The 27,193-nt window shown below is 42.8% G+C and overlaps 3 protein-coding genes across 3 annotated transcripts; 2 read left to right on the forward strand and 1 right to left on the reverse strand.

Moving 5' to 3' along the window:
- Positions 1-223: 223 nt before the first annotated feature.
- Positions 224-5,107, reverse strand: taf6 (TAF6 RNA polymerase II, TATA box binding protein (TBP)-associated factor). Its single transcript, XM_003971137.3, has 15 exons — positions 4,877-5,107; positions 3,536-3,693; positions 3,362-3,448; positions 3,113-3,266; positions 2,909-2,965; positions 2,704-2,823; positions 2,486-2,607; positions 2,220-2,297; positions 2,040-2,141; positions 1,781-1,963; positions 1,605-1,679; positions 1,390-1,515; positions 1,130-1,303; positions 861-1,052; positions 224-783 (listed from the first exon to the last, which is right to left on the reverse strand). Exons 2-15 carry the CDS (start codon positions 3,689-3,691, stop codon positions 499-501), a joined length of 1,911 nt encoding a protein of 636 aa, XP_003971186.1. The 5' UTR covers positions 3,692-3,693; positions 4,877-5,107; the 3' UTR covers positions 224-498.
- Positions 5,108-5,301: 194 nt separating this feature from the next.
- Positions 5,302-8,306, forward strand: mrps31 (mitochondrial ribosomal protein S31). The gene is made up of 7 exons (XM_003971242.3): positions 5,302-5,478; positions 5,872-6,321; positions 6,502-6,654; positions 6,774-6,917; positions 6,995-7,068; positions 7,548-7,688; positions 7,768-8,306. The coding sequence occupies exons 1-7, from the start codon at positions 5,381-5,383 to the stop codon at positions 8,001-8,003; spliced, it is 1,296 nt and encodes a 431-aa protein (XP_003971291.2). The 5' UTR covers positions 5,302-5,380; the 3' UTR covers positions 8,004-8,306.
- A 974-nt stretch (positions 8,307-9,280) lies between these two features.
- On the forward strand, positions 9,281-23,629 carry LOC101073915 (forkhead box protein O1-A-like). The gene is made up of 4 exons (XM_011611544.2): positions 9,281-10,073; positions 19,774-19,965; positions 20,072-21,259; positions 21,356-23,629. The coding sequence occupies exons 1-3, from the start codon at positions 9,498-9,500 to the stop codon at positions 21,245-21,247; spliced, it is 1,944 nt and encodes a 647-aa protein (XP_011609846.1). The 5' UTR covers positions 9,281-9,497; the 3' UTR covers positions 21,248-21,259; positions 21,356-23,629.
- Positions 23,630-27,193: the final 3,564 nt, after the last annotated feature.

A 27,193-nucleotide genomic window follows, 5' to 3' on the forward strand; every position in this document is an offset into this window, starting at 1 on the left:
CAAAATTTTTTTTTAAAAATGAATCATGTAAGTTAATAATGGCTTTTCTGTTTTCACACACGCTGTTTGCATGTCATCAATGTGAAATAGTTCAAACTGCTGATTACAAACGGGATCCATTGCAGTCATTGAAGCCTTTAATACATTTTAATACATATATTTTACCAGGGATCACTTAAATGCAGTTTTCCCCAAGAATTATAAAAGAGCACGAGCCAATGAACAGATGTCATAAAAAATGGGATTTATTTTAGAGTACAAAAGCACATGGTATCAATAAGAATATAAGCTGAACATTACAGTTTTTACCGACAGACTTCCTCTCTCATTGGGCATTAATATATTTACATCACATTTGCGCTTTGTCACTAAAATGTTTCGATTCCTTGATACCTCCTCCTGAGATTACTGCTTAGAGTTCAGCCCAAACACTCTTGTTCAGCTTCAGAACCATGATTTTAAAAAAAGAAAAAAAACAACCACCGTTTCTGCTCAGTCTCAGTGTGGCGACTGTGTGCTGGCTCCGGGGGACTCGGACCTCTCCAGCTTCATCCCCGTTTCCACCGGGGTTGAAACTGAGTTTGGTAACACAGAGCTCTTTGACTCTAAAGAGGAGGAGGCAGACGAGGGGAGAGATACGACGATGCACTTCTGCATCGGCCGGGAGGCCGTCAGTCCGGGGCCACTGGACTCCAGTTTCACCAAAGGCTGCAGGGTTGACGTGGCACTGGGAACAGTGCTGGTGACTGGTGAGGCAGACTGGGAGGAGCTGATGGTGATCACCTGGAGGACAATTTAAATGACCCCAAATAAGTGCAATTTCTGAATAAAGGGCGCCATCTGCAGTGTAATTAATGTACCTGTTGAGTGGAGGCGGGCCCTGCACTTGTTGCCATGACGATGTATTTTGTTGCTGGCGGGGAGGGCTGCGACGGGGTCCCAGGACGTGGCGACATCAGGGTGAGGAAGCTGGGAACTTTAATGATGCTTGGCGTGCGTGGCCCTGATGAACCGCTCAGCCCACTCTGTGAGACTGTGAGGGTGGGACGAGGCTGTGACAGAGAGATCATTGATAACTGATCAGCTATCTGGTCAATTCCACCCAGCAGATGATTGACAGATGATGTACCTGGGTGATCGTTAACGTGGTTCTATTGACTTGCTGCGCCTGCAGAGCCGCTTGGGTCCTGGCCTTGATTACATGGGAGCAAAGCATGGGTCCCAGATAACCGTAGTCTGTCCGATACTGTTCTACGCTGTCAGGTGGGGATCGGACCTTGGCAATAACACTTGCACAGTGTTTCTACGACAGGTAAAGACATTTCGAATAGTAGAATCCTCAGCACCACTGTAGAAAAATGGTTTCTTTAAATCCAGTTCCTTTATTACCAGTAAGAGGCTTTGAACATGTTCTGCTCCTATCTTATCAATATTGGAGACCACCTGTCCCTCCGTCACTGCTTTGATGCGAGCACCCTCTACAGTAAGCCGAGGAAGGATCAATGTCTTAATCACCTGAAAAAAAGCAGAAAAACAAGAGGTTGGTGAAGATCCCAACGATACAGCCGATGAGGGCTGGGATATAAAGACAGCAGCAAACTCACGTCAGGTCCGAGTTCAGCAAGTCCAGCGATGCAGCCGTAACGTGTCGTCCACTGGGTTTTGTCATCCAGTAAACTCTGCAAATTAGGATTAGTGACATATAACAAAGGATATCATCAGATCACTGACGATTTAAACGCAACATTTGCTTCTGAATTCCTTAACAAGGAAAGCCCACCTTAGTAAAAGTTTTGGTGATTCGGGACTGGATGTTGTTGGTTGTGGTACTGAAGGTTTTGCAGCTCTGGGCCATGAGGCGAGCAGCAAAGTCGCGCAGAGCCCAGTGGTTGTCGACATCTGGCCGCAGGCACAGCTGCTTACTGACGATGCACGTCACCACAGCTGGGATGAGCTCATGCAGCTGTGATTAAAACAGAAAAATCAAAGATGGAAGTGAGCTCCGTTAACAAGGAGCACATTTTGATTGCAGCACTCACATATTTCTCCAAATACAGGGTGGGGTTGTCCATCAGAGCTTTGACCATCCGCATCAGATAGATGAGTAGAGCCAGGTTGTTTTGCACCACATTAACACGAACCTTTGAGGAGAAAAAAGGCAGGACCTTCAGCTTATACTATTATGTATTAATGAAGCGGAAAAAGAAAATGAAGCTCACCCCTTCAGATATAAAGGTGCTGAATCTTGGGAGCATCTGATACAATCCAGGATCTGTAGCAATACTCTGTAGAGCTTCCTAAATAAAGCAGGTATGCACACTAGTTAAACACGTATCACACCGATAACAATGCTTTTTTTTTTTTAACAGTTTTTCTGTTATGTTTTCATTGTACTGATATGTTATTTTGATAAGAAGGTACATTACACCGGTACACTGAGCACAGTATCCAACACAATGGAAGCAGCCAGACAGGCATGACTTACAGCTCTCTTGGCTTCACAGGAACCAACACACGCTTCCGTGATTTCCTTGTAGTAGAGCTGCTGTTCTACAGAAAGCTCGTGAGTGCTGCGTGGCTTCAACCGTATCAGCCCCTTATCCTTTCCTGTATGAAGGAGGGAAAGTCAAAAAAGAAAAGAAGGATGTATGGTAGCAGGAGAGGAAAAGATTTTTCCATTTCACTCTACCAGAAAATACTGACCTTTGCCATCTGCAGCTGTTGCCCCCTGGGTTTTGCCTTGGATGGTGCCTTCCTCCTCCTGACCAGGTTTGACAACTTTGAGGGGCTCCGTTGATTCAACTTTTTGTTGCTCTTTTGGGACTGAAAAGAAATAAATAAAATCAACAATTTTATTTTCGGACACATCTGGTCTATTTTCAGAGAAACGTGAATAATCAAGACTCACCTGGTGGTGGATTTTCTGGAATCGCAGGCTGCATCCCCTCAATACTTAACCAGTGGGCTGTGGGTTGACAAACAAGCAGGTGGTATAAAATGCATACGATAATAGTAATAAAACCTATAGTAACAATATCTAACATCATACAAAAACCTGAATTATGGTCGCATGTAGTGAAACGCTCGATGAATATCTGTGAAGGGTACAAACCTTTTAGAGACACATCTAGTGGAACTCTGGGAAGGGGCGTGTTGATAATATCACTTAGGTCGACTTCCTTTTCCTCATAAAAATGAAGCTCTCTTCCACCACCGCTTGCAAAGCGAAATGGGATAAACTCTTGCGACTGAAAGCCATAAAGGGGCTTGAAGGAGAGGAATCACACAGAAGACAGAAGTTAGACCGACTCAATTTCATCGGGACCATTTTTGTTCTTTACGAGTGTAGCTTCCCCTTTACCTCCACATTTTTTAGCTTGAGAGCATTATCTATGTCGCTGGTAGTTAATTTACGCCTCTTCCCATGACGCATGAATTTGAGTGCATCCTATGGAAAAGGGAGAAAGACAGGACGTGGCCCCGTTTAAAACCCACAGTTTCATAGGAGTTTACAGACAACAAAATATATCCATACCTGTGCAATTTCTTTTATTCGGTAGCTGACTTCTTCACTCAGAGCAACACAGCTTTCTTCCTGTAACTGTCCCACTCCAATAGACTCTGCCATGGCCTTCATGGACTCCGTGGGCAGGACGACCGAACATTGTTTCTGCCGTCGTTCTTCCGCCATGGCTAACAAAAGTGAATAGGTTGGTGAATGTCACGTCATACAAAGATGAAGTCATCTTCTATAGTGTTTTTACTACAGCCTTTGTTGTTGTTAGGCCACACATTTCTTTCAATTTCGCAATACGAGAAGACTAAAATATTACACAGGGTTGATCTTTTAAATCAAGACTGGAAAAGAAAATATTATGCTGGGACTATTAATGTAATCACTTAATATCCTGCTAATGAAACACATCTACCTATAACGTAAAGGAAAGGACGCAAAACACATCACGTCAAAACTGAAAATACCATTGCCAATTATTTCATAGCCAAAATAATTTAGGATTGTAAACACATATTCACCATGAAAAGAAAAACACAGACAAAATGCATTAACACAGAAGGTTTAAAATCTATATGTGCAATGGAGGGCTGTTATTGTTCTGAGCACCTGTAACATAGAGGTGAATATCAGTTCTGTAAACTGGGCACAAAAATATACAGTGCTGACAAATAATTACTAGTACATTTTTAGAAGCTTCCATTTGAAATGCTCATGTTCTTTTAAAGTGCACCTAAATATTAGCCAACAGGATACAAAGTAAAAAAATTTTTAAAAAAAACTGAATTGACTTATAATTTCAATAAAATGTATTTTAAATGTGTAGTGTATCAAAGAAATGGTGGGGAAACATTACAATATGATTGCACTTTTGGCTTGGTTAAACTTGATAAAAAGTATACGTCTAAATATGTTACACATAACTTGAAGGATAAACAATGAATTATACATTTGTAGGCCGATTTAATAAATGTACTCATTTATAGAGGATGAGCATTCTGCTATCAGTATCAGAGCAATGATTGCAACCACTGTAACTCAGAGTGGTTGATAAATACATCGAAAATGATCAAATATAAGAGAAAAATGGGATTTTAGGGATATTTTAAACCTAATATTTAAAAAAGCCTAAGAGCGGGTTCACAATCTGACGGGCGATAAGTCACCAACAACATATAGCGCACATGCCACAAAAACATATTTTAAATCAGTGCAAGAGCAACATAGTGAAATTAAAACTGCATTAGTTTTAAGTCGTTTATGGATTGCACTTTTGTTTAACGTATCATTACAGGAATTCAAATATGTTGAATGGTAGCGGTTAGGCTAGTAAGTTAGCTGCCGCTGAGTTGACGTTTGTACCTGCGTGAAGTTCCCCTCCCTTCCGATGTTGTCTAGGTATTGCGAATTCAAAACAGTCAGTGTCGAGATTTGCAATAATAATTTTTGTGCATAGACAATTTTTCTTTAAGTATGTCCATCTCTTAAAGTAAATAACTAAACTAATCGAACGTTTGCTGCTGAGACCTCTATTAATGAATTAGCGCTTGTGTTGCTCCGCCATTTTGAGTCACGTTCCGGTTGTGGTCTCGCGAGACTTTAACGAGGCGCTCGCCGCTCTTTTTTTTCGAATCAAGAAAATACAGTACTTACAAATTTAAATGATTAAAAATCAAATGTAGAAAAAATAATTTATACGATTTCAATTTTCGACCGAATTTTCCCATCAAAATCTAATAAAACAGATTTTTATAAAATTATCCATCTTGTTGGCCGGAACCAATGTCATCTCCGAGTTTCCAATGGTGTCTTTTTGCCGTACTAAGGAAACGTCAGGAACGTGGAAGGACATTGCTACAAGCAAACATGTATAGATATTTACTTCGAACTTTGCGTATTGCTAAAAAATATCCTCTCGAGTCATCAGAGTTATTATCTAAATTTGACAAAGGCCAAGTTTGTTGGTAAGTTTCACATGAAATCAACGTTATGAAACAGTGGATGTCACAGCTGACTTGGGTTTTCAGAGGAGGGTTACTTAAATCATTTTATTATATTTTTTCCGAAATATGTGCATATTAAGAGGGGTATTTTAATTAGGATGCACTTCTGACGCATCATTTCTTTTGCAACATACCCCGTCTGACATTGCAAGAGTTCTAAATGACCCACAGGAGTGTTGCAAAAGGCTTATGGTCTGTTTTTGTGTGTGAATAACATTACAACGTGTACTGTCTGATAATATTTATTTTTGCAACTGCTATGCTATTTTAAATGCTTGTGCTCAATAGCAATTGGCATATTTTACTATTTCTTATGAGATTCCTATTGACAGCTCGTCTTTTGCTCCTACATAGGTTTGCAGATGAAGTTGGAGTGAGATCTCTCTGCACTACATCAGTCAAGCTGTGTGAAAAGCAAAGTGGTGTCGCTTCGTCTCATCAAAATGACATACCAAATGGAAATGGAGAGCGTGAACCAACAGAAACTCCCCTTTCAAATGAACAGAAAGTTGAAGTTGCCAGTAAAGGCATCATAATGGCCGAGGAAAGTAAAGACAATGGAATCAGAACACAGTCACAGCCAACTGTTATTACTGAGCAGCACACACAAGTGAAGGCAAAGAGTGGAAAAGAGAGTCTCCTTGACCTTCTCGGAGGCATGAAGGTGGAAGTAACAAATAAAAGGAAGGTCAAAGGTGTAAAATTTAGGCAAAGTCCTCAGTCCATACCCATGTCAAAGCCAGCTGCTATGGAGAGCACCATCAGTATGTTTCAGCAGGCAAAAGGGGAGGCTTCAACAGAGAGGTAAGCTTGTTGCTGCATTCTTCAGCTGTGGGGTTTTCAGTTTGGTCCTTTATCATATCATTGGCAAGGACTCCCAGGTTGCTTATCTGATGCTGATCCAAAACGCAACACCTCAGAAAGATGTGCAGTGTCTGTGTTTCTTCAGTTATACTCAAATCCTCTTTACATTCTGTTTTATAGTAAAACACTGGACCCTGAACTGGTTACAGCTGCATCTGCTGCTGCTTCCACTCTTCCAAACAGCAGCCAGGTGGAATCTGAGCTACTCAGAAAACTGAGGCAGCACGAGTCTATAACCGAGTCTCAGAGGAAAGGTGACACTCAAAAGCTTGGGTATGTGCATAATATATCCAGCTGCTGTATTGGAGTTTTGAGTAGAAAAGTATTTACCGGTAATCTAAGTTGTGACTTCAATTCTGTGTAATTTTAAGTTTTTATGTGTTTTTTTTCAGGGGACTTATTGCTGATATGAAAGTAGGAAAGAAAACCAACAGACAGAAATCTTGGGCTACAAATCCAATCCGGTTTGATGATGATGGGCGAGGATATACGCAAGATCGCTCAATCACTGGTGAGCTGGAGGGTATTCGGAGAAGGTAAGTGCTTTGATTTCCTTCCCAACCTGATGTTTTGCAGTGGGGACAAAGTTTTGAATAAATATATTCTTTATTAGGAAGAGCTTTCACTCAGGGAAGAGACTTAACATCTTCTCCCCAGCCACCAGTGAAGAAGCTGAACTTGCACCAGGTAATGAAGACTTTTAAGTTTCCCTTTTGCATCTACAACTGATTAGTTGGAGCTACAGTTCCTTAGAGTAAATGATTTATGGCTATTTAGCCACTCAAATCCTGTCAACACTTCCTTTGCACAACACAAGTCCACACAAACTGCATAGTTTAAGTAATCTGTAATGCTTTCTTGCATCTTGAGTGTTTGCTGCGAGTTGCCGAGTTAGAGGATATGAGCTAGATAAATTGAGTCTCTTTTTAGAACTCAGTTTGAGAGCGCTGTGTAATAAACTCAGTTTCTCGCGGTGAGAAGGCATGTGTGTCGCTTTATTTGCTTTATATGTGAGAACCTCAAAATGATTAGGACCTAATCGTTAGGCGGATAAGTGGCATTGCATGGCAAATTAAATATGCTTTTCTATTAAAAAATAATACTGTAGTTTGGTCATGTGAACCTAATGCAACATTTTTGTTTTACTGCTGTCTTTTTTTATTTAGCACGACCAACTCTTTGGGACGTCGAATTCGCTAATCAGTTGTCCGTGTCAATCAACCACCAAGCCCGCAATGGACTCGAGGAAATGATTCAGTGGACCAAGGAGGGAAAACTGTGGAAGTACCCGATCAACAACGAAGATGGTGATTATTATACGACACAAGAGCTTGAATTCTGCTTGATCAAGGCACTGACTGAAGTTGTCCTCTTGCTCGGTTTCAGGTCTGGAAGAGGAAGCTAGCGTCTCCTTCTATGAACACGTCTTCTTAGAGAAACACTTGGAGGAGGGATTTCCACGTCAAGGGCCAGTTCGTCATTTCATGGAGCTCGTGGTGGTCGGTCTGTCCAAAAACCCTTATCTGACAGTTCAGCAGAAGAAGGACCATATTTTCTGGTTTAGGGATTACTTCAGTGAAAAACAGGAAATTCTAAAAGGAGCCGACGTTTACCTCAATTAAGGGTTCGGAATTGTTACCCTACGAAAGGTCTGGGAAGAACTTGGTAGTGTAGCACCTCTGGCTTAATAAATTATGTTAGAAAATGTTAGGAGACATTACAATGTTCCATTACTATAATAAGCAGCCAAAGTACAGTCATCAAGATTGATTTAAATATTTCAGAAAATCTATAAAAATGTATGTAAAGAAGTTTGTCTGGAAATACACGTGTTTCAGAAATAAGGAATAAATCTGCTGACTTAGACACAGTGTTCCTTGATAATTCTAATGTGTTAACTTGATTAAAAGTTTTTATTTAAACTAGTTTTCTGTCATTGTGTTTAATAGTAGATTGGTATAAAACAACAGGTCAGTTTAAATTTAGACAGAAATATTTTCTTCATTGTCTTTAAAGGAGAAAATAAACATTTGTGATCATGATTAAATGGTGTTTTCCCAGTGGCTCATGGGAAAAAAAAGAAAACTACGTGCAGCTTGGAGGACCCAAAGTTTACAGTAGAATGAGACCTTGAACCTCACGGCCTCTGAAAGGGAAGTGCTTTTAAAGTTAAAAAACATGGTAACAATGAACTGCAGATTCCTTTTGGTCTAAAAACACCCGGACAATGTGTTGTCTAAGAAAAGTGTGTAAAATGAGAGTGTGACAATCAAGCATGTCTCATTTCCACATTTTGTTCAGTTTTCCTTAAACACTGATGAGATTGGCATGATAAGACTTCCAGCCGTACGTGAATGGGCTGAGTAAAGTACAAAAAATACAGTTGGCATGGAAAGACACGACACCGAGTTTAGAATAGCCTCACAAATATGCAAATGCTCCACTAGATGGCACCACCAAGATTGTAGGAATCACCGATAGGCGTCAGAGTCTGTGGATTTAAAATAATTAAACACTTAAAATATACTTACTCAAAATCTCACTAGTTTGTTGATTTTAAAAAGTGTGTGTGGGGGGGGGGGGGGGGGGGGGGGGGGCGCGGAAACCCCAAACACAATATATGAAGTTGCTCTGTAGTCATCGGGTAGACGTCACAGAATCGATCCTGTAATGTGAAAAACCCAATTTCTTTACATATCAAAACTGATTAATTCCCAGCAATCGGCATCACACAAGTTATTGTTTATATGAGTTAATTATTAAACGATTCGTTATTCACATCTCCCTTCACGCTATGAAGGGAGATTCCTGTTTTGGAGTTGAGAAAAACGAGCTGGCTGGCGGGCCGTGAAGGCGTCACCGCAGTGAAGCAGCGGTATTATTGAAGGAGCAGCAGACTTGAGAGTTGAAGGAGTCACAGCAGGATGTTGCCAACTTCGTCCAAGAAACTTAATGAAGACCAACCCTCGCCTTGAAATACAAAACTCTCCGACCGTCACTGAAAGAAACTTTTTTTCCTCCTTGTCACCCTTGGGGTTCGTTTTAATTTTTTATCACTTTTTTCTTGTTTTGTGTATGAGCGTCTTTTTATCTGCAAGGATCCGCTTGACATTGATATGGCTCAGATTCAGCTGGCACAGGTCGAAACTGACCCAGATTTTGAGCCCCTCTCCCGTCCACGGTCCTGCACCTGGCCGCTCCCTAGGCCGGAGCCGAACGAGCCGGCCAGCTCCAACACGTCCTCCCCGGCCCCGTCTGTGCAGCAGGAGCCTGGAGCAACCACCGACTTCATCTCAAACCTCTGCCTGTTAGAGGAGGACTATGAAGAATACGGGCAGAAGCCACCTGTGACCCGCAATGATTTCCAGGAGGGCAACAGCGTTCATTTACACCATCATCTTCCTCATCCTCATCCTCGCCATCATCATCATCAGCAGCAGCAGCAGCAGCGCCAGGCGCCGCAGCTGCCGCCTCAGCAACAGGTGCCTCCTCCTGGTGTTGCACCGCAGAGGAAGAGCAGCTCGTCCCGCCGTAACGCCTGGGGCAACATGTCATACGCCGACCTGATCACCAAGGCCATCGAGAGCTCACCCGAGAAGAGGCTGACCCTGTCGCAGATCTACGACTGGATGGTCAAGAGTGTGCCGTACTTCAAGGACAAAGGAGACAGCAACAGTTCCGCGGGCTGGAAGGTAAGTGACAGCGTGCGTGTGAGGGCGCGTGGGTGCGCGTGCACACGAGCGAGCGGTAACCGTTGTCACCCTTTTGCACGATCCTCAGCTGTTGCAAAGACGCGCGTGGAAAACGGCCCTTGCAGCGTTCGTGTCAGTGCTCCGAACAGCCCGAGTTTGCAGTTTTGCATCCAAATTTACTGCCATGCGTTTTCAGTTACCAAAAACAAGAGAAAACTTTTATGTTGCATCCTGCAATAATCTAGTGCACAAGAGGACTGCGGCCGTTTTTAAGTGGGCAAAGAATTAAATATGTGTTTAATCAATGGCCATAATGACGTGACTGTCGAATGGTTTGCCATCTGAGTAGGCTTTGATGATTCCGGAGCGGTTTCCTCTCGGTGGTGCAGCAGCATCGCTGCTGTGTCAGTGAGGAAATGGCTCAGAGGCAGCAGATGTGTTGAACATTTGGAGGAGCCCGACGAGAATCCTGCCGCACACGTGTCTGCAGAAGTTGCTCAGAGGAGTAGAGGAGAATGTTGGAAGTGGTGTTAGCGGTGGGGGGTCGTTTGGGACACTCATTACCATTTTTTATTCTTATTAAATCGCACACAGGAATGTTGCAGAAGAGTTTTTACTACATATTCCCAAACATGGGAAAAATCCCGTCCACTCTTAGCACGAAACATACTGAGTCATGGTCTGTGTGGTAGGGTAACACGGAAAATTGAACAATGGAATTTGAATGTTTTCCAGCCCCCTTTTGGAAACAGTTAGCGGACAGCAAAGCATTTGGGAAAAGCGTGTGCATAATACCTGCACAGACGGCCTGGCTGAGGGTTAATTTGCCACCAAGCACAGACTTAAAAGGTTTATCAAGAAATCAGACGAGTCACATTAGAACTCTCTCACATTCTACTGGTATCATTTCAAAGTCAGGAAACTCTACTGGGAACCTCAAACGGTTCCAGGTTTCATTGTTCGACACCCAAACATTCTGAATTATTGCCCTGCTCAACCTCCCTTTCCTCCTTTTCTTAATCGTTCTGCCGCTCCTTCGCTTCACCGCGTTGCATTAGCACAGTGGGCCCTGACAGGGAAACAGTCCGGAGCAAACTGGTCGCAGGTCTCGCAACAATAACAGGAGACCACGCAAGCAGCGCAATCAGTGTCGGGAGTGCGGTCGGACAGGGGAAGGGGCTGGGAGACGGGAATACTGGGAACAACGTCAAACATCCTCCATTCCTGAGCTGTGTGTTCATATCTTTTTGTCCCTGTCTTCTAGAGTTTCCTCAGCGGATGCTACAGCTTGGAGGAAAGGATTGCTACTCTTTTTCCTGTCACTTCCTCTTCTGGCCTCCCTTTGGCCTTTAGCTTTAGGTGTCTGTGTTTGTAGTAGCTGAAGATGAGCCCTCAAATCCAACGAGCACGTCTGCTTTTCTCTACGCCCTTTCTGTTTTCGCACAGATGTTCCCTCCACTGAACATCAAACACAACTTTCTTCTTGGAAATGTGTGCGGTTCAGACACGTCTGGATGAAGTGGACGAGCTTAATTCTAAAATCAGGCCCAGACTCTAGGTGTGAACTTGGTTCCCCACTGAGCAAAGTGATGGAATTCCATTTAACTTCCAAAATGGGTCACGCTGAGATGCAAATGAATCAATTTAATGACTTGGATTTTTTAAAATGCAGTCACTGGCTGGAGCAGTGGGTTTGAATGGGAGGAGGCCTCTGCATGGTTATAGAGTCTTACTGTTTGCTGGTGTCGTAGCAAATGAAGCTTCATAACTTACATCATATTTATATACACCATATTCTGGATACAGTTCTTTGTTTCGTGCGTGCTCAGCTGCCGGTTGGTGAGATTGTTGAGGGCGCCGCGAACATGACGAAGGAGCAAATCTGTAACAAAATCGTTCATGTCAGTAACTTGTTTATCCTCACATCAGCACACCTCTGCTTCAACTATTGCATTCCTAATTGTTGGCACACTGGCTGGGCCCTGTAGCCAAAGGCTGATAGTTATTTTTACACTTTCCTGTTAAAAAAAAAAACTCGCCCCCCACCACCGCCAACAGCACCACAATGAACTATGATGCATTTCCTGCAGAGTGGATGGAAAAACATAGCCATGTGCTAACATCCCTCCTCTGCGAGACACGAGGGTCAGGGCTGGAAAACAAGGGGGAACCAATAGCTGAGGCCACATGTGAATGTTTTTTTGATTTCTCATCAAAAGTATTTTATTCCATTGCAGCTATCCATATCCGGAAAGAAGGGATTGTTCAGGTTTGTGTATTCACTCAATGGTCCGAATGTGTGCACGTTTCTGATCGCAGCAATAACTAGATAGAGCCGAGGCCTCGAGGTGGGTGGAGGGCCTCACGCCTCACAGGTCCACCTGGAAACTGAAGGTAGGTGGAGTTTGGGGGAATGCTGCTGCCAGTAGAGCTTCCTGTCTCTTCTCCTATCAGAGGGCTTTTTTTTTTTGCTATCCCTGCTCATGTTTTACTGATCCCAATGCTCACAGGAGAGGCCCCAGCTCACTGGGAGGACTGGTTCACCCTGGAATATTGTTGCATTAATATGCATCAAGTTTACAGGTATATCAGGGTTCTGGGCAAATCCTGATTATAATATGACGTCTACTCTGTGGGGATTCACTGTAACTGTGTAGCCAGACTTTTCTTCATAATCCACCTAGTGATAAAACATGAAATATGTCAGATGGTGAATTTAGAAAACAATCCTGGAAATGAAGCGTTGTGATTATTGTTTGATATTTAAAAAAAAGCATCATCAACAGTACTCAGGCTAGTTTATGGATCTCATTAACACGATGGTGCCCTCACCATGGGTATCACATATGGTTTATTCAGGTCTGGCCTGACAAGGAGGGTAAAGCTCTTAATTCCACATGGGGGCACAGTGGGGGCAGGACTGAAATAGATCCTCACATGAATTGAGCCTAAAATTATATCCCAGCCACTGAAGGCCCCTCGGGGGATTTTCATTAAAATCAAACCAAAAGCTTTTGAGGAACATAAAAAGTCTTGTGTTTAAGGGTTTATTAAATGCCTGGAGCTTTCTTTGAATAATAAAGGTAGGAATTATCATGTAGTAATGTGTAAATGCGGCTCTTGGAGTGATTTATCAGCACCGTATCAGCAGCCCTTTGGCTGTGCTGTCAGCTCCTCGGTCTTTGCTGGTGAAAATGAACTGGATTATAAATTGGATTTTACCCCAGTGTGTGCGGGGCCTCAAATGCCACCTGAACAGCCTGAGTGTTGCAAGTTGCGTGAGTACTTTTCGGCGGTGCCCTCAGTTTGGCACCTGCATCAATGGCTTCGGTCATTCCGAAGCGCCGACTGATGTGAATCAAGTGCCTCAGGGAAACGGCTTATCAAAAAAACGAAACTTTATCAGCGTTATCAGCAGCAACTGCACTGACAATTATTGAATAAGCTAATTAGATAAGTATGTTTTTTAAGTTCTGAGAACATCTCTGCTAAGATCTGAGAGAATCCTGGGAGCTTTTTAGACTGGGGCCTGTCACCAGCCAGTTTGCTGCTCATCACCCCAGTCTGCTGTGGGATCTTTGGACGCAGTCCTCCCCATACTGGCTTAGCAAATCCCGCGGCCTCTACATCATTGTGAGACCACCTGTCAACAGTGTCTTCCAGACAATGCTGGATTTAAACCCAGCGTAGCCTGTAGCTGCAGAGAGCTGATATAAAGTGGTCGGTTTCATCCTGCAGCCTCCACCTCACAGGTCCTCCACCTTTAGAAGGTCGGGGACTTTTACATAGTTTTTCTTTAGACTATGGCACCATGTCCCTCTAAGGACAATTTGTGCCACCAGGCCACAGCTAATAAGGGAACTGGAGATAACAGGAATCTTACAAGTGCGTAAGTGTTGAGATGGTTTCAAAAGAGGGAAATTACAATTTATGGATGCCGTAATGTGGATCAGATTTGGCTTTTGCTTTTCTGATCCAGCACCAGGATGTTGGCTGTGGGGTGAGAGCTTCAGAGTCCGGACCTGCTCCAGCATGTCTGTTTAAATGTGGTCAAAGTTCTAAGCTCTTTGTCACGGCTCCAAACCACAGTTTCAGTCCGGCAGGGCTTACCACTCCACACTGAAGTATTTACACAATTTATTGGCTTTATTGAGATGAAATGTGGCACACATCCGTCTCAGCCTCGGTAAATTTGAGTAACCTGTCCAAATATTTAATGTCACAGCACAATGAGAACAAATGCCGTTAATTTTTGACTCCATTCTGTTGTTGGTGATAAGTAATCAACGTCAGTGTGGACATACTTGCTTTAGCTGAAGGCATTGTTGCTTCGTTAGGTAGAGACTACAAGTTGTTACGAAGAGATGCTTTAGAAGTTGTCATTAAAAGGAGGGAAGAAGTTCCTGGAGATTTGGAAGATTTACTCGTGTAAACAGTTGAGTCACTGTGGATGCCGCAGGCCCGAAAAAGCATCAACCGCTATTTTTAAAAGCAAGAAAATTGAATTACTGCCAGTTATTAGTCTTAAGATCACAAGGTTAAAAAGTAAGGCCGGACCAACACTCAAGAGGCCCTCTGAAAGTGACTCCAAGAAACCCCATGAAGAAAGGCAGGCTTGAGCGCATGGCTTAAGGGGAGAAGGGGAACAGTCAGCTGACTGGCGGGCTGTGGACCGAGATGTGTGTACAGTGTGTATCTACACCCATGAGTCTGAGGAATCTGTGGCATGTGGCTTTCTGCATTGTCCCATAACCAGAACAATTATCTTGCTCCATTAAATGTTGCAACCTGTCCACAAATCCTTCCTGCCAAAGCCAAAGAGACCCACCATTATGACATGATGGACACATCCAGTCCGGCTGCCGGTGCTTTAAAATTCAACAGACCAGGCGAGAGCGGTGTGACCATCTATCATCTCATTTTGTTGTTTACATCGAGCCCAACTCCTCACACAAGGCTCCCTCTTGCTTTTCACCGTCCCGCTTTGAAGCCGGCGCACAAGTAGGTCACTCATTTAGCTGCTCGGCCCTAATGAAGCAGCCTGCCTGGTGCCACCGCTCGCGAGGCGGGGACGAGGACGCGTTTGATTGTTCTGCCGCTTTTCTGCCGTCAAAGGTTCCACTTCCTGGGTCAGAGAAGTAAAGGTGGGAGGGGGGGGGATGGGTTCGCAGGAAGATGCTGTCAGGAAGTGGCTTGTTGGCTTACTGTAATCTCTGCAAGTGCGGTGCTCTCTTAATTACAGCAGATCTGCTAGCGCTCTGTAGTGGTAACACGACAGCAGCTATTAACTGACAGCCATCTGCAATTTTGGTTTTGGATGCGCTTGTGAACAGAGACGGGCAACCTTTGCCTGCAAAATCATACGGTGCAACATGCTGCAGCAGTGTTTGGCGATACACACAAAGCCCATTACATCAAGCGAGACGTTTCTTTTAATTCTCTTTTTTTTGCAAACATGTGTTTTATTAATCCACCTGTGTCAGAATACACATTTCTGATGCCCGTTTGATGTGTGTGTTATTTCTACTTAGTCTTTCAGCGCCGTTCGGGGATTATGATATGAAAATGTTGCCCCAATATTCTGTAAAATGAATTTTTCTGTGTGTCTGAAACAACATTTAGACATAATTAATGTTTGGGTGGCCCGTGCTTTGTCTGTCTGATTTGAAATAATGTCACAATAATTAAAACCTGACGACAGGTGAGGATGCGCGATAACAGTCGAGTAGCTTTAATGTCCGAAGCAGGTGAATGCTGCAAAGACAAAGGTGGTTCATAGAGATTCAGCTTTTTATATCACAATATGTAATATTTTTGGTAAGATTTATAAGCTCATATTTAATACAAATGATAAATGAAGAGCTGTTACTAAACCCCTACTCTGAACAATCCGAAGTTTGGGGATTATATTTAAACAGGTTGCTGTTTGATTATTTTACAGTTCGACTTTTTTACTCGAGCGGCAAATCTTCAGAAGCAGATTATTTTTACCCTTTATTCTCTGAAATACCTCCCAGGCTGCCGAATTGACATGAAACAAAGTTCCTGCTTTGAGCGGCAGCTCCTCTGGCCTCCTGGGAGAGCCACCGTCCGCTCTGTGGCCGCGTCTGCTGCTGTATGTAAAACATTTTGCAGCGGTTACCAGTGATGCCACTTTCACTGTGGCTGCACCTGTCCCTGCGACTGGGCCCTGTTTGTTTACTCGCCCTGCGACCGTTACTGCAGCCCTCATGCTTCGGTACACAAGGCTAACAGCAGCTGTGTCAGGCTGATTGTTTTCGAAGCCCAGGAGGAGGAGTCACTTCATGGTGGAGCACTTTGTTGTGATCGCCACAGATGATTGACTTGGAGATCCTTAATGGCGGTTTGGTAGAAACAGTTGTAAATGATCTATAAGCTGGCGTCTGCTTACCAGGAGGCGACTCGAGCAGGTAGACACCTGGAAACAGACAGACAGCTGCCGGCCGCTGCTGCGTCTTCATCGCCATGTGGACCACTCGAAATAGATTTGGTCAGAAGCAGAAGGTTCTCTCAAATGTCTGGCACCAGCCGACCCAGCGAGGGAATGTAACTGATCCTCAAATTCTTTACACTTCTTTCCTGTCCATTTTCTTGTGGTTTTATTTCTATTCTGCTACATTCTAGCAGCCAATACAGCTCAACTACATTTATTTGGTGTTTCATTGTCAGCACTAAAGCACTGGATGGTAAACCGACTTGATTTGTTGTACCGGTATTAGAGCTCTTTCTTAGTGCATCTACATCATAATTATGCCTTTACGCTTCCTCTCATAACGCTGGCGTTCATCATGGGGGAAAAGGGACTTCAAATAGATCACAGCTGATGGGAATCAAATAAACCTCACGAGAACTGCTCCAATGAATCCTTTCATATAGTTATGGTTGTTTTTACTGGAACCTTTAATCCTTTTCTTCAGGTAAACATTGAATGTATATTCAACAGTGATCAAGCCAAAAAAATGTGCTTTACTGTCCTCTTCCTTTAGATTTACTCTGTTTTAAATGTAAAATGTTGCCTACATTTTTTTTTTTTATCAAAGTCTCTTTGGCTTTATTTTAGAGCCGGTTTGCTTGCGACGCGACAAATAAACTTTGAGCCACTAAAGCCAAGAATGCAGATTTTTGACGCTAATGTTGTGTTCTATTCCACGAGCCCAGAGCAGCAAAGGCAAAGCAGATTTGTAGTACAATAGATGACTCAATAGATCTTTCAGTCTTAAAATACGTCACTCCTGAGCCTCATTAGTCTGGCCCTGGGAAATACTCTGGTCCCCAAGAAAGGTCAGTAAAGGTCATGTATATTTCTTGGTTCCCAATATTCAGGTGCACATATTATACCACTTCAAAGTTGCTTAACTGGCCGTGACAATCTGCTTTATGCAGAAGAGTAGCGATCATGATATATATAGACCACCTTGAGTCAGGATTTTAGAGACACAATGTGTGATAGGGGTACCTCCTGAATAAGTGAGGCGGGGGATGTCTTTTGTTCTCCTCGGCCCGAGGTGAGGTCTGTCTGAGACAGGGATTATCCCAGGCCGAGCAGAGAATAGTCCTGGCCGACAACCAGTCATGCAGCTCGTGAACCATTGTGGCCTTGAGTCAGGCTCACAGTCATTTGCATATTGACATTTATCTCAGCACTGTGTGAGAAAGATCAGCGTTTGGTAAACGGAGTGAAAGTGCTGCTCGGATATGAGGGCCTCTGCTAATGACTCATTTCCTGTCTTCGCTTAGAGATTTAAATCAGGTAAAAAAGGTGAGGGGAAAAAAAAAGGTCACCAGCTAACACGAGTGAGATTGAGCATTGCATCTTGTAGCTGTGTGGTTAGGTGTTGACTCCGCCTCCAGCCTCTTCAGGCGACATGTGCAGGATGTCCTCTTACACAGGAAACCTTATTTAAAAGTAGATGGAAGAGCGGGGAGCAGTCCGGTTCAGGAGGGAGGGAAGGGGTGCCTTCGCTCCTGTCATGGTGATGCGTACAGTCGGACCCAGCACGTCACATCTGATGCTTCTCCTCCCCTCTCTCTGCTCCTGCCTGCAACCTGTTTGCAAGTCTCTGTCAGCGCCGCCCGAGCAGCTCATGTTAAGTGCAGAGTGAACCCGGTGACCCGAGCTCTGCTGGCAAAAACATCCCATTCTGTCGCCCTCCCCAGCCTCAATTCGAACTCCATAACCTCCCCTCGCTCTCTTTTTCTGTTTGAGAAAAAAAAAATGACATTCATAGACAGCCTGCTGTCTCCAGTCGAGGACCAGGCTTCACAAGGCTGTTATTGATGTACAGTCTGAGGTCGGATCACTGTGGTTCTGCACGTATATTTGGGGAAGTTCCAAAATACTTCTGACTTCTGAACCGTCATCATTTATGACACTACGGTCCACGAGAAGGTTTCCTTTATCCTTTGACCTTCTCGGACACCTTTGGATGATTGTCCTGTTTGGTTCGCATGCGTTTCTGCGTTGTACATATACGTTGAATGCTGTGGTTGGGGACATCTGGCTTCACTAACTGCAAGGGAGCAGCTTCACCATTCACATGGGTATTTATGGGAAATCCCCACGCTGCTTTGTCTCATGTTGTGCTTCTGATTTTACTGCACGGTGCTGAATTTAAAGTCAGGATAATTTTATCCGGCTACCACTGACCATATAAGACCCCCCTTTTCCTTCCTGAGTGGCGCCTCTGCATTATTTTCATGGCTCATGACATAACTTGACATGTGCTGAATGAGGCTTTAGGTGAATTCGTGTTAGTACAAGGAGCCACGCATGTGACCACATGTTGGGCGAACCTTAAGTAAAAGAGTCTTTTCTCAGGGGCGTGGATATGGTGTTGAAAGTGGCGTTGTTCCACACTTACTCACTCATGAGATGAGATGAGGGGGGACCGATTGTGTTATATAGTCAGGACCTAATCTTGGAACATTTTCTGGTCTGTATTTTGATTTTAGTGCAGCACATCCACGGCCAATGGAATGTAGGATAGAGCTGCACAGATAAACCGTGGTGGAAATCACCGGAAACAAACTGTATATTTATGCTGTCTAGTGGAAAAGGTGACCACCCAGGACCTTGCAAAGCAAGTCACGCACGAAATAGGGCTCTTTTTATTGTTTGAAATCATTTTTTATAAAAAAAAAGATTCAGTTACATACAAAAAAAACCCTTTTAGATATATTCAAAAGAATCTTTTTAATTAACTGTTGAGATTTTAGTCTCTCAATACTAAACTTTACTGTCTATTTTGCCAGCACATTCTTCATTTCACCCCCAGAACCAGTGTCCTTCGCTGGTGAATGTGAGGACGGAGTGGAAAAAACGCTCAGTAGACATAATATTGTTAACAGAGGATATGGACGTATTTCCTGTTAATTTGCTGGCTTTGACATCACGCTCAAATACTAGCTTCTCCACTCTACTTGGAAAATGAGACACATTGGCCCTTGCAGAAATATACCTTCTCATTTAATTCCCACACGAAAGCAACCACAGTTAATTCAGGGTTTCTTATTTCTGCACCGCCATTTACGCGCACAACAAGACTTTACATTAATGCAGTTAAGCAACGTGGAAGAACAATTTGAGTTCATTTATAGAAAAATGGCTATTTATTTGATGTGGCCTCTTAAATGACTGTAATTCGTTTTATTTTACACTGACTCCCTTTTCTCTCAACAGAACTCTATCAGACACAACTTGTCCTTGCACAGCCGCTTCGTGCGCATCCAGAATGAGGGAACAGGAAAAAGCTCTTGGTGGATGCTGAATCCAGAAGGGGGAAAGAACGGAAAGTCGCCTCGTCGCAGAGCAGCCTCCATGGACAACAACAGCAAGTTGATCAAGAGCAAAGGGAGGGCTACAAAGAAAAAGGTACCTTTACCCCCTGTGCTCACTCTCGTTAATACGACTACTGTGTAATGTGAAGAAATGAGAATACGTTTGCTCATTAATGCTTAATGTTTTCAACTTTCTGCAGATGGCTCTGCAGGAAGCGGTTGAGGGTGGAGCCAACAGTCCTGGTTCCCAGTACTCAAACTGGCTTGGAAGCCCAAATTCCCACAGTAACGAAGAGTTTGAACCGTGGAGCTCCTTTAGAACGCGGGCCAGCTCCGATGCCAGCACGCTGAGCGGTCGCCATTCTCCTTTCACGTCTGAGCACGATGACCTGACAGAGTCTGAAGGCCACATGATCTATGCTGGAGTCACAGGGACCAAGATATCTTCCACCCTTCCCAGTGTGTCTGAAGTGGCTGGATCGATAGGTCAACACGGCTCCGAGAATGTCATGGGGGGTCTGCTGGAAAACTTGAACCTGGTGTCTCCTAAGCCCTCTCAGTTGGGTTCTGACTCCTTGCATTCTTCAAATGCAGCTATGCTTCAGGGTGGCCCCTACTGTTCCACTGGCCTGACCTTGTGCCCACAGCAGGACTACCGTAAATGCATGTACAGCCAGATGAGGATGAACTCTTTGTCCCCCGCTCATGTGCAAACGCTCCACGGGAACAAGCCTGTCTTTACAGCTTATGAGAACCAGTACATTTGTTCGGCTGGTCTCCTCAAAGAGCTGCTGACCTCAGACGCCGAGGCCAGCAGGGACATGAGACCCTCTATGGATTCGCAAGTGTCTCAAATTAGCAGGGGAGGTCGCCCAATGCCCGCTTACACCAGCCAGAGTCATCCAGGGGGTCACAATGGAGTAAAAATTATGAATCCCTCACAGACTCACCCAGTTCCTCATGTCAACCCACATGTTATACATAGCCAAGGTCCTTTGACCTCACATAATTTAAAGGGCTGTAATACAATTCCCTTGACTAGTCTGACTAGTCTTCCAGGGGCCCCTACTCAAATGTCCAGCTTGAAGGCATGTGTGCAACTGTCCCATGGTCTCCCAGCACACACAAGTTCTGTTTCTTCAAGCTACAGCTACAGGGACCTGAACTCAGTTCATCCGCACAGCCACCATCAGGAGCGGCTGCCCAGTGACCTGGACAGCGTGTCCATCGAGGGCTTTGAATGTGACATGGAGACCATCCTCCATGAGACTTTCATGGATGGTGGCGCTCTGGACTTTAATTTTGACCCCGCGACTGCCGCTCATGGGTTTCCTCAGCGGGTGAAGCCCACTGCACACAGCTGGGTGCCGAGCTAGGGTCCGCATCAGGTGAGATCAAGCGCTGCTTTGGAATTATGCAAATTCATTAAAATAAAAATGTCCATGTATGATTGATTGCTGAACCATTTGCGTTCTCGTACGCAGGTTTTTATTCTTAGCAGCAGCGTCAATTCGACTGGAAGCTGAAGCGTTGAGAAATGAAAACATCGTCATTCTGCACAAGTCATGTGACAAATCTCAAGCAACAGTTGTATGTTTGTCAGTGTAACGTCTAAAAGGCTCAAACCCATGAAAATATCCTTGACTGCAAATGTCTGTAAAAAGCTGAAATGAAAAAAAGACATTTAGGACACCTGAAGAAAACCAAAGCATGGTAATTTTGTTAAAATACCTGATTTCTTTTTTTTTATCATCAACTGAGCCAGGACTAACCATTTCCTTATACTTTTGAAGACTCAGCTTGCAGCAGCCCAAATGAGTTTAAACATCCAGTTGCACTGAAAACATAGAAAAGCTGCGTCTCTATCAAGAGGTAAAGTTCAATGGAGTACGTTTTTAATTGGCAGTCAAAACTAGTTTCGGCGATCCTCAATAATACAGTACGACAAACGATAGACACTTCGTCCACTGATGAGTCAACAAATGATACTAAATTTTAAACTGAATTCTCACTCCAATAAGTCTATATGTGATGAATAATGTCAGTGCTCATTGCAGCATGGACGACCCAGCAGGACATAACTGTTCTATGGTTCTATGATGGATTAAATGTGGCTATCACCACCTGGACTACATGCCCTCCAGTGAAAAATCTAATATTCTCACCACCTGGGACTCATTTACGCTTCATGTTAGCAACTCTACTCCTTTTTTAGAGACGTGGCTTAACTATGTTAGAAAGTTTTTACTGTTTTGGTTTTGACCAACACAGTATCAGGCCCTTCAGACCAGGTCATTGCTCTGGGCCAGTTGATTTGGACCGAGCAGAGCAATAGTTAACAGTCACTCCAAATCTTTTAAAATAGCTTAAACTACCTTATGTAGAGGACCAAAAGCCATTACAAATGTGACATTCTGTACGGTGCCATCATTAACATAAACACTTGAGTCATCCGCATAGTGGAACATTCCGCACCATGTAAATATGAAGATTACAGACTGTTGTCATGGCACTCACCCATCTCAGCCACCTCTATCCTCCAATTCTGCAAACTGAGCTGGGTTTCTGACTAACATGCATTCTTCACACATTTACAGGTTTTTTTTTTTCCTCTTCCTGGAATCGTATAAGTTGCATTTGGCTTTGAGCTTTCTGGGTTTGTAAAGATGCTTTATACTTGGTGCCTGCTGTGAATAATGTATATACAGTTTATGATATATTATTGCTGTGTTTTATTCCTAAATCTACAAGCCCTTCAACTTTCGCTCCTTCAGCATTCAATTTAAAAAACATCTCACAAAGAAATGAAGGAAATTTTGTTACTTACGTTATTAAAGGAAGCTGGAATTTTTTTTGCATTTTGCAGATTTTATGCATGAAAATGATGAAGCTTAACCTGCCTGAAAAGAAGCCTTTAATAGCTACACCTTTGAGTGAACCTTGAACTCCATTCTGCCCTACAGTGCAATGCACACACCCGTTTTGTGTTCTGTTCATATTCCCCAACACCTGTGTCAGTTCACATACCCGTGTGTACTCAGAGGCCGAAGTGTTGTCTGTTTATTCAGTTTACAAGAACACAATGCGAAAGAAAATGTGAGCAGTTAGCCGGAATGGTGATCTATGATCAATCAGGAAATAACTGCTAATTAATGAAGCATTAAATGATGAATAAGACCGATTAATTACTCCCGAATCATCATTACCATTTGTAATCTAAAGATCATATAGATATGGCCGAATTAGCTGTGTGCATAAATAAAAAGCCTCATCGTGGGCCTGATGTTCAGACGACTACTGTGTTGACCCGTCCCTCGTATTCTTCTCGGTAATGTTACATTAGTCATCCAGCTATTCCTGATTCAGTCCATTCTGAACAACTGTGCACGTGTTTGCATCCTAAAGTGCAACCTGATTGTTGAAAATGGCTGTTTACATATCTCGCTCCACTCTGTCTTTAAATATCTGAACACTCATACCTCAAGATATTTTACCTCTGAAGTGTTGAAGGGATTTTCCTTTTCCTCAAAAATGTTATATTTTGGATGAGATTGTTCTTTTGTAAACAAGTATTTTTTTTTTTTTCTAAACAAGTGAATATGATTATGGCTGTCTGGGTCTATTCAGAGCAGTTTATTATCTGCTCCTTTTATGTCACAATATTTCATGTTTTTGAGAAATATACATTATGATAAGTGTACATTTAAATGTTTTTAAGGTGTTCTCAAGATCAGAATAAAGGAGCCCAATATGCAGCATCCATTTAATGAAATTGTGTTTTTTTTCTGTAATTATAAATTATAAATATTATTATAAACTTGTTTTCAGGTTTATGTACCTTTGCTATTAAAAATATTAAACAGATGGGATGGCATTTTGTCAGATGTATAACTCCTTTATAATGCAAAAACAACATCAACTTGGAACAGTTTGAAACATTAAAATCCCAGTTTTCTGGTCGGAGGGTCCTCAAGACTGATCCATTCCGTGTGTCAACCTCCATCCAGCCCAGATTAGATGTCTTATGGTTAATAACCTGAAGTGGCTCCCTCCAGCCCGTCCTCCAACGCTTGATTTGCCGGTCAGGTAGAAAGAGGAACCTTCATCATGGAGGACCATCATGAACACGCAGAGGGTCACGTCTCATGCCTGCAGAGCTAATGAAATGAATTAGGAGATGCTTGTTTGGGGGCTGACAAGGATCGATCAAACGAGGTGAGTCACCGCCTCCATGCTCACAAACACAGTTAAACCGAGAACTTCAGAAGAAGAAAATGACTCATGAGGGCTCAGATTCTGGGGTTTTGTGGCAAATGGATTTTTAGGTACATGTAAAATTGTAAAAAGTCTTTTTTTAGTCTTTACGTCCAACCCATCTTTTGGTAAACTTATAGAAACGACAGGCGTTTTACGTCATGCTATAAACTAGCATTGATCAACCCAGTCCTAAAAGGCCCTCATCCAGCCAGGCTTTCTGACATGCTGTCACCTGGGACCCCAGTGTTCTTTGGTAGGGCAGAAAACCCGGCAGGATTTTGTGTCTGGTTGAAGACAACTGGTATAAACTGCTTGAATGAGGAAGCAGAAGAATCCTCAGCAACCCTTTTGCCATCAGGAGGAGGGAGAAAAACCTCTGAATGACATTTTAGTGCCTGCAGGCGCGTGTATATCCACATTCTTTATATTAAGGAGCCATGCTAGGTTAAAGATGTGGTTAATTTCAAAGATGATCTGCTTTTGACAATAAAACATGTTGCGTGATGAGTCTGTTCTGGGTTGAAGCTCCTGTCTGACGAAGCCTTTTCCTGCTATTCAAACCATTTCGACCACCATTAAGTGATAACTTGTCCTGATCAGAACCGGGGGGGCCTGCAGAGGCAGCACAGCAGGGGATCAGCTAATTTATGTGAGGCTCAATCACAAAGCCAGGAAATTAGCTGGGTTGGACCACTGGAGCTGTGCTAATATAAAGGATGATATGTGCACGCACACCCGGCATCAGACCTGCAAGGCCTCTCTGCAGCTCTCAGATGGAGGCCTGGATGAAGATGAATTCGTGATGAGATTAAACTGGCAGCGGCTGATCAGCCCCACGCGATGGTCGAACAGGAAGCAGAGGAAATCAGGTTGAACATGCGGATGCAAACCAGTGGAATATAAAACAGTTGTCGTGTGTCATCCTTTATTGGACACAATCATTTTTAAAGGGGGGTGAGGGTGAAAACCATCAAGGAGGAATTCATATTTCAGATGTAGGAATTGTGACATGTGAATGTATTTTTGGCAGCAATTAATCACAATCTCATTATGCTTGTTGATATTGTTGCAACTGCTGTTCTTCGTGGTTCTTTCAAGGCAGACGTTGACGTAAATCACAATTTAAAGTTCTTTGTGGAGACATACAACCCACATAATTGCCGTTAATGTTCGCTTGAACGCAGTCTGTGTAATTTCCATGTAGACATTATTTGAGCCATCTCCTCTGATCTGCTTATTATGACAGGAAGTGACATCAGCGGCCTCATTTTTCTTGTTTTGATTCTGCTTTGCGTTTCGTACTTATTTCACCTACATCCTGTCCATCAGCACTTATAAATCAAGTTGGCTCTATCGAAAACAGCTGTTTCTCACAGCTCTTTGTCACATAAATGGTTTCAACAATTGCAACTTTTTAACCACATCGCAATTCAAATTTGACTTTTGTGAATTTGGCTCTAAAGAACTTCATTTTCTTTCCATTTCTTGACATAAGTGGTGGTTGTTCAGTTTTCCACAATTCACAGTCTTCATCATCTGATCAGTTTTACCTCCTGGGACCCTCTGTCCGGAGGACATACTGTACTGTGAACATATAGATAAAGTTAAGGTCTCAGGGGTCAAAAGAAAAAAAGGGGGAAAAAAGCAAATAATGTACTTGAAAATTCTAATTAGCAAATAGATAATCAGTCCAGTTTCAAGTTAACCTGAGGCGATAACATGATTGAATAGAGGATTAAAAAACAGGAAAATAATTATTATGGTGTCCCACAGGGGTCTTTCTTCTCCTTTCAGTCACATTGTGTACATTTATCAATTATTTATTAAAGTGCTATAGGCAATTCAAACTCACTTCATTTTGAAATAGCGAAAACATAAAATTAAACCGCTAGAAACAGACAATCGAGAGAAGAGCGCAAGAACTGACGGGCTCATATGAAACACAATATGGAGTCGAGTGAAAACACCGCTTTACATTCATGTTACTAATGTGTGAAGACGTACAGGACGAATCCACATTAGTCCACTTAGAAAATTACAAATGCTACAATGCGGCAGGTGAAAAGTCATGCCGAGGAAATTGAGGCCACCTCCCATGTACTGTTATATGACATTAACCACAACTTGTCTGTTGTTTTCTATGAAACTGGTACTTTTGAGCTTTGTTCATGTTAAAATGCAGGGGTTTTTTTTCCACTAGTGCTTTCTCTGGGTTTCTGTAGAACTTGGAAAAATCTTGATTGGAACTACTAACACTATAAAGTTATAAAGTTACAGTTGATTGATGTCAAAACACAGAACATTGGGGGGAGGAATTGCTTATCTCTATAGTCCTTCCTATTTTTTCAATCTACATCCTGATTAAAAAACAACAATAGATCTGCAGTAGCACAGTACATATAGAGCGACTGGATGTGGTGAAACAGCGCACCCTTTTGGAAGAATCCTGGATTCACTAAAAAACAAAACAAACGGCATTAATGACCTCTAGTGTTCCTAAAGAGCAGTGCACTTTGATTTTAATTAAAAAGGATTTATTGAGTAAAACCAATGCAAAGGAAGCCTTTAGTTATTCAATATTATAGTCTTTAATAAACTTTGGGTGGTAGAATAAAAGAGATAAAAGAAAGTTGACATCGTACAACTGAAATGACTGCCGAATATGATACAAAATTCAGGAAAAACAGCAATTGCGGGTTCCAAAAGTCAGACAAACAATATTTAAGGGGTTTTATCGTGGGAGGAGTATCTATGTCATTAAAGATGCTTTTATCATAGGATATAATGTGAGATTTAGATGTGTTCATTATAGTGGATATACAGATCAGACAAGCGCTAGCAATAGCAGGCAGGGAAGGCAGTGTTTAGGCATTACTCATCGCTGATATCCTACCTACCACTTGATTACCTAAAATACGTTCTCTGTGTGATAACTGAGTTGTTGTGTTGTGTTGCTATTCCTAATACATTAACTCTTTTATGACAGGAATTGAAAATAACACATGTTCACAACAGCAATATGGTGCAATAAAAATCCTTTCTCTTCAAAAATAGAAGCATCATAA

Source organism: Takifugu rubripes, chromosome 15 (assembly GCF_901000725.2).
Source record: "Takifugu rubripes chromosome 15, fTakRub1.2, whole genome shotgun sequence".
Lineage (NCBI taxonomy): Eukaryota > Metazoa > Chordata > Actinopteri > Tetraodontiformes > Tetraodontidae > Takifugu > Takifugu rubripes.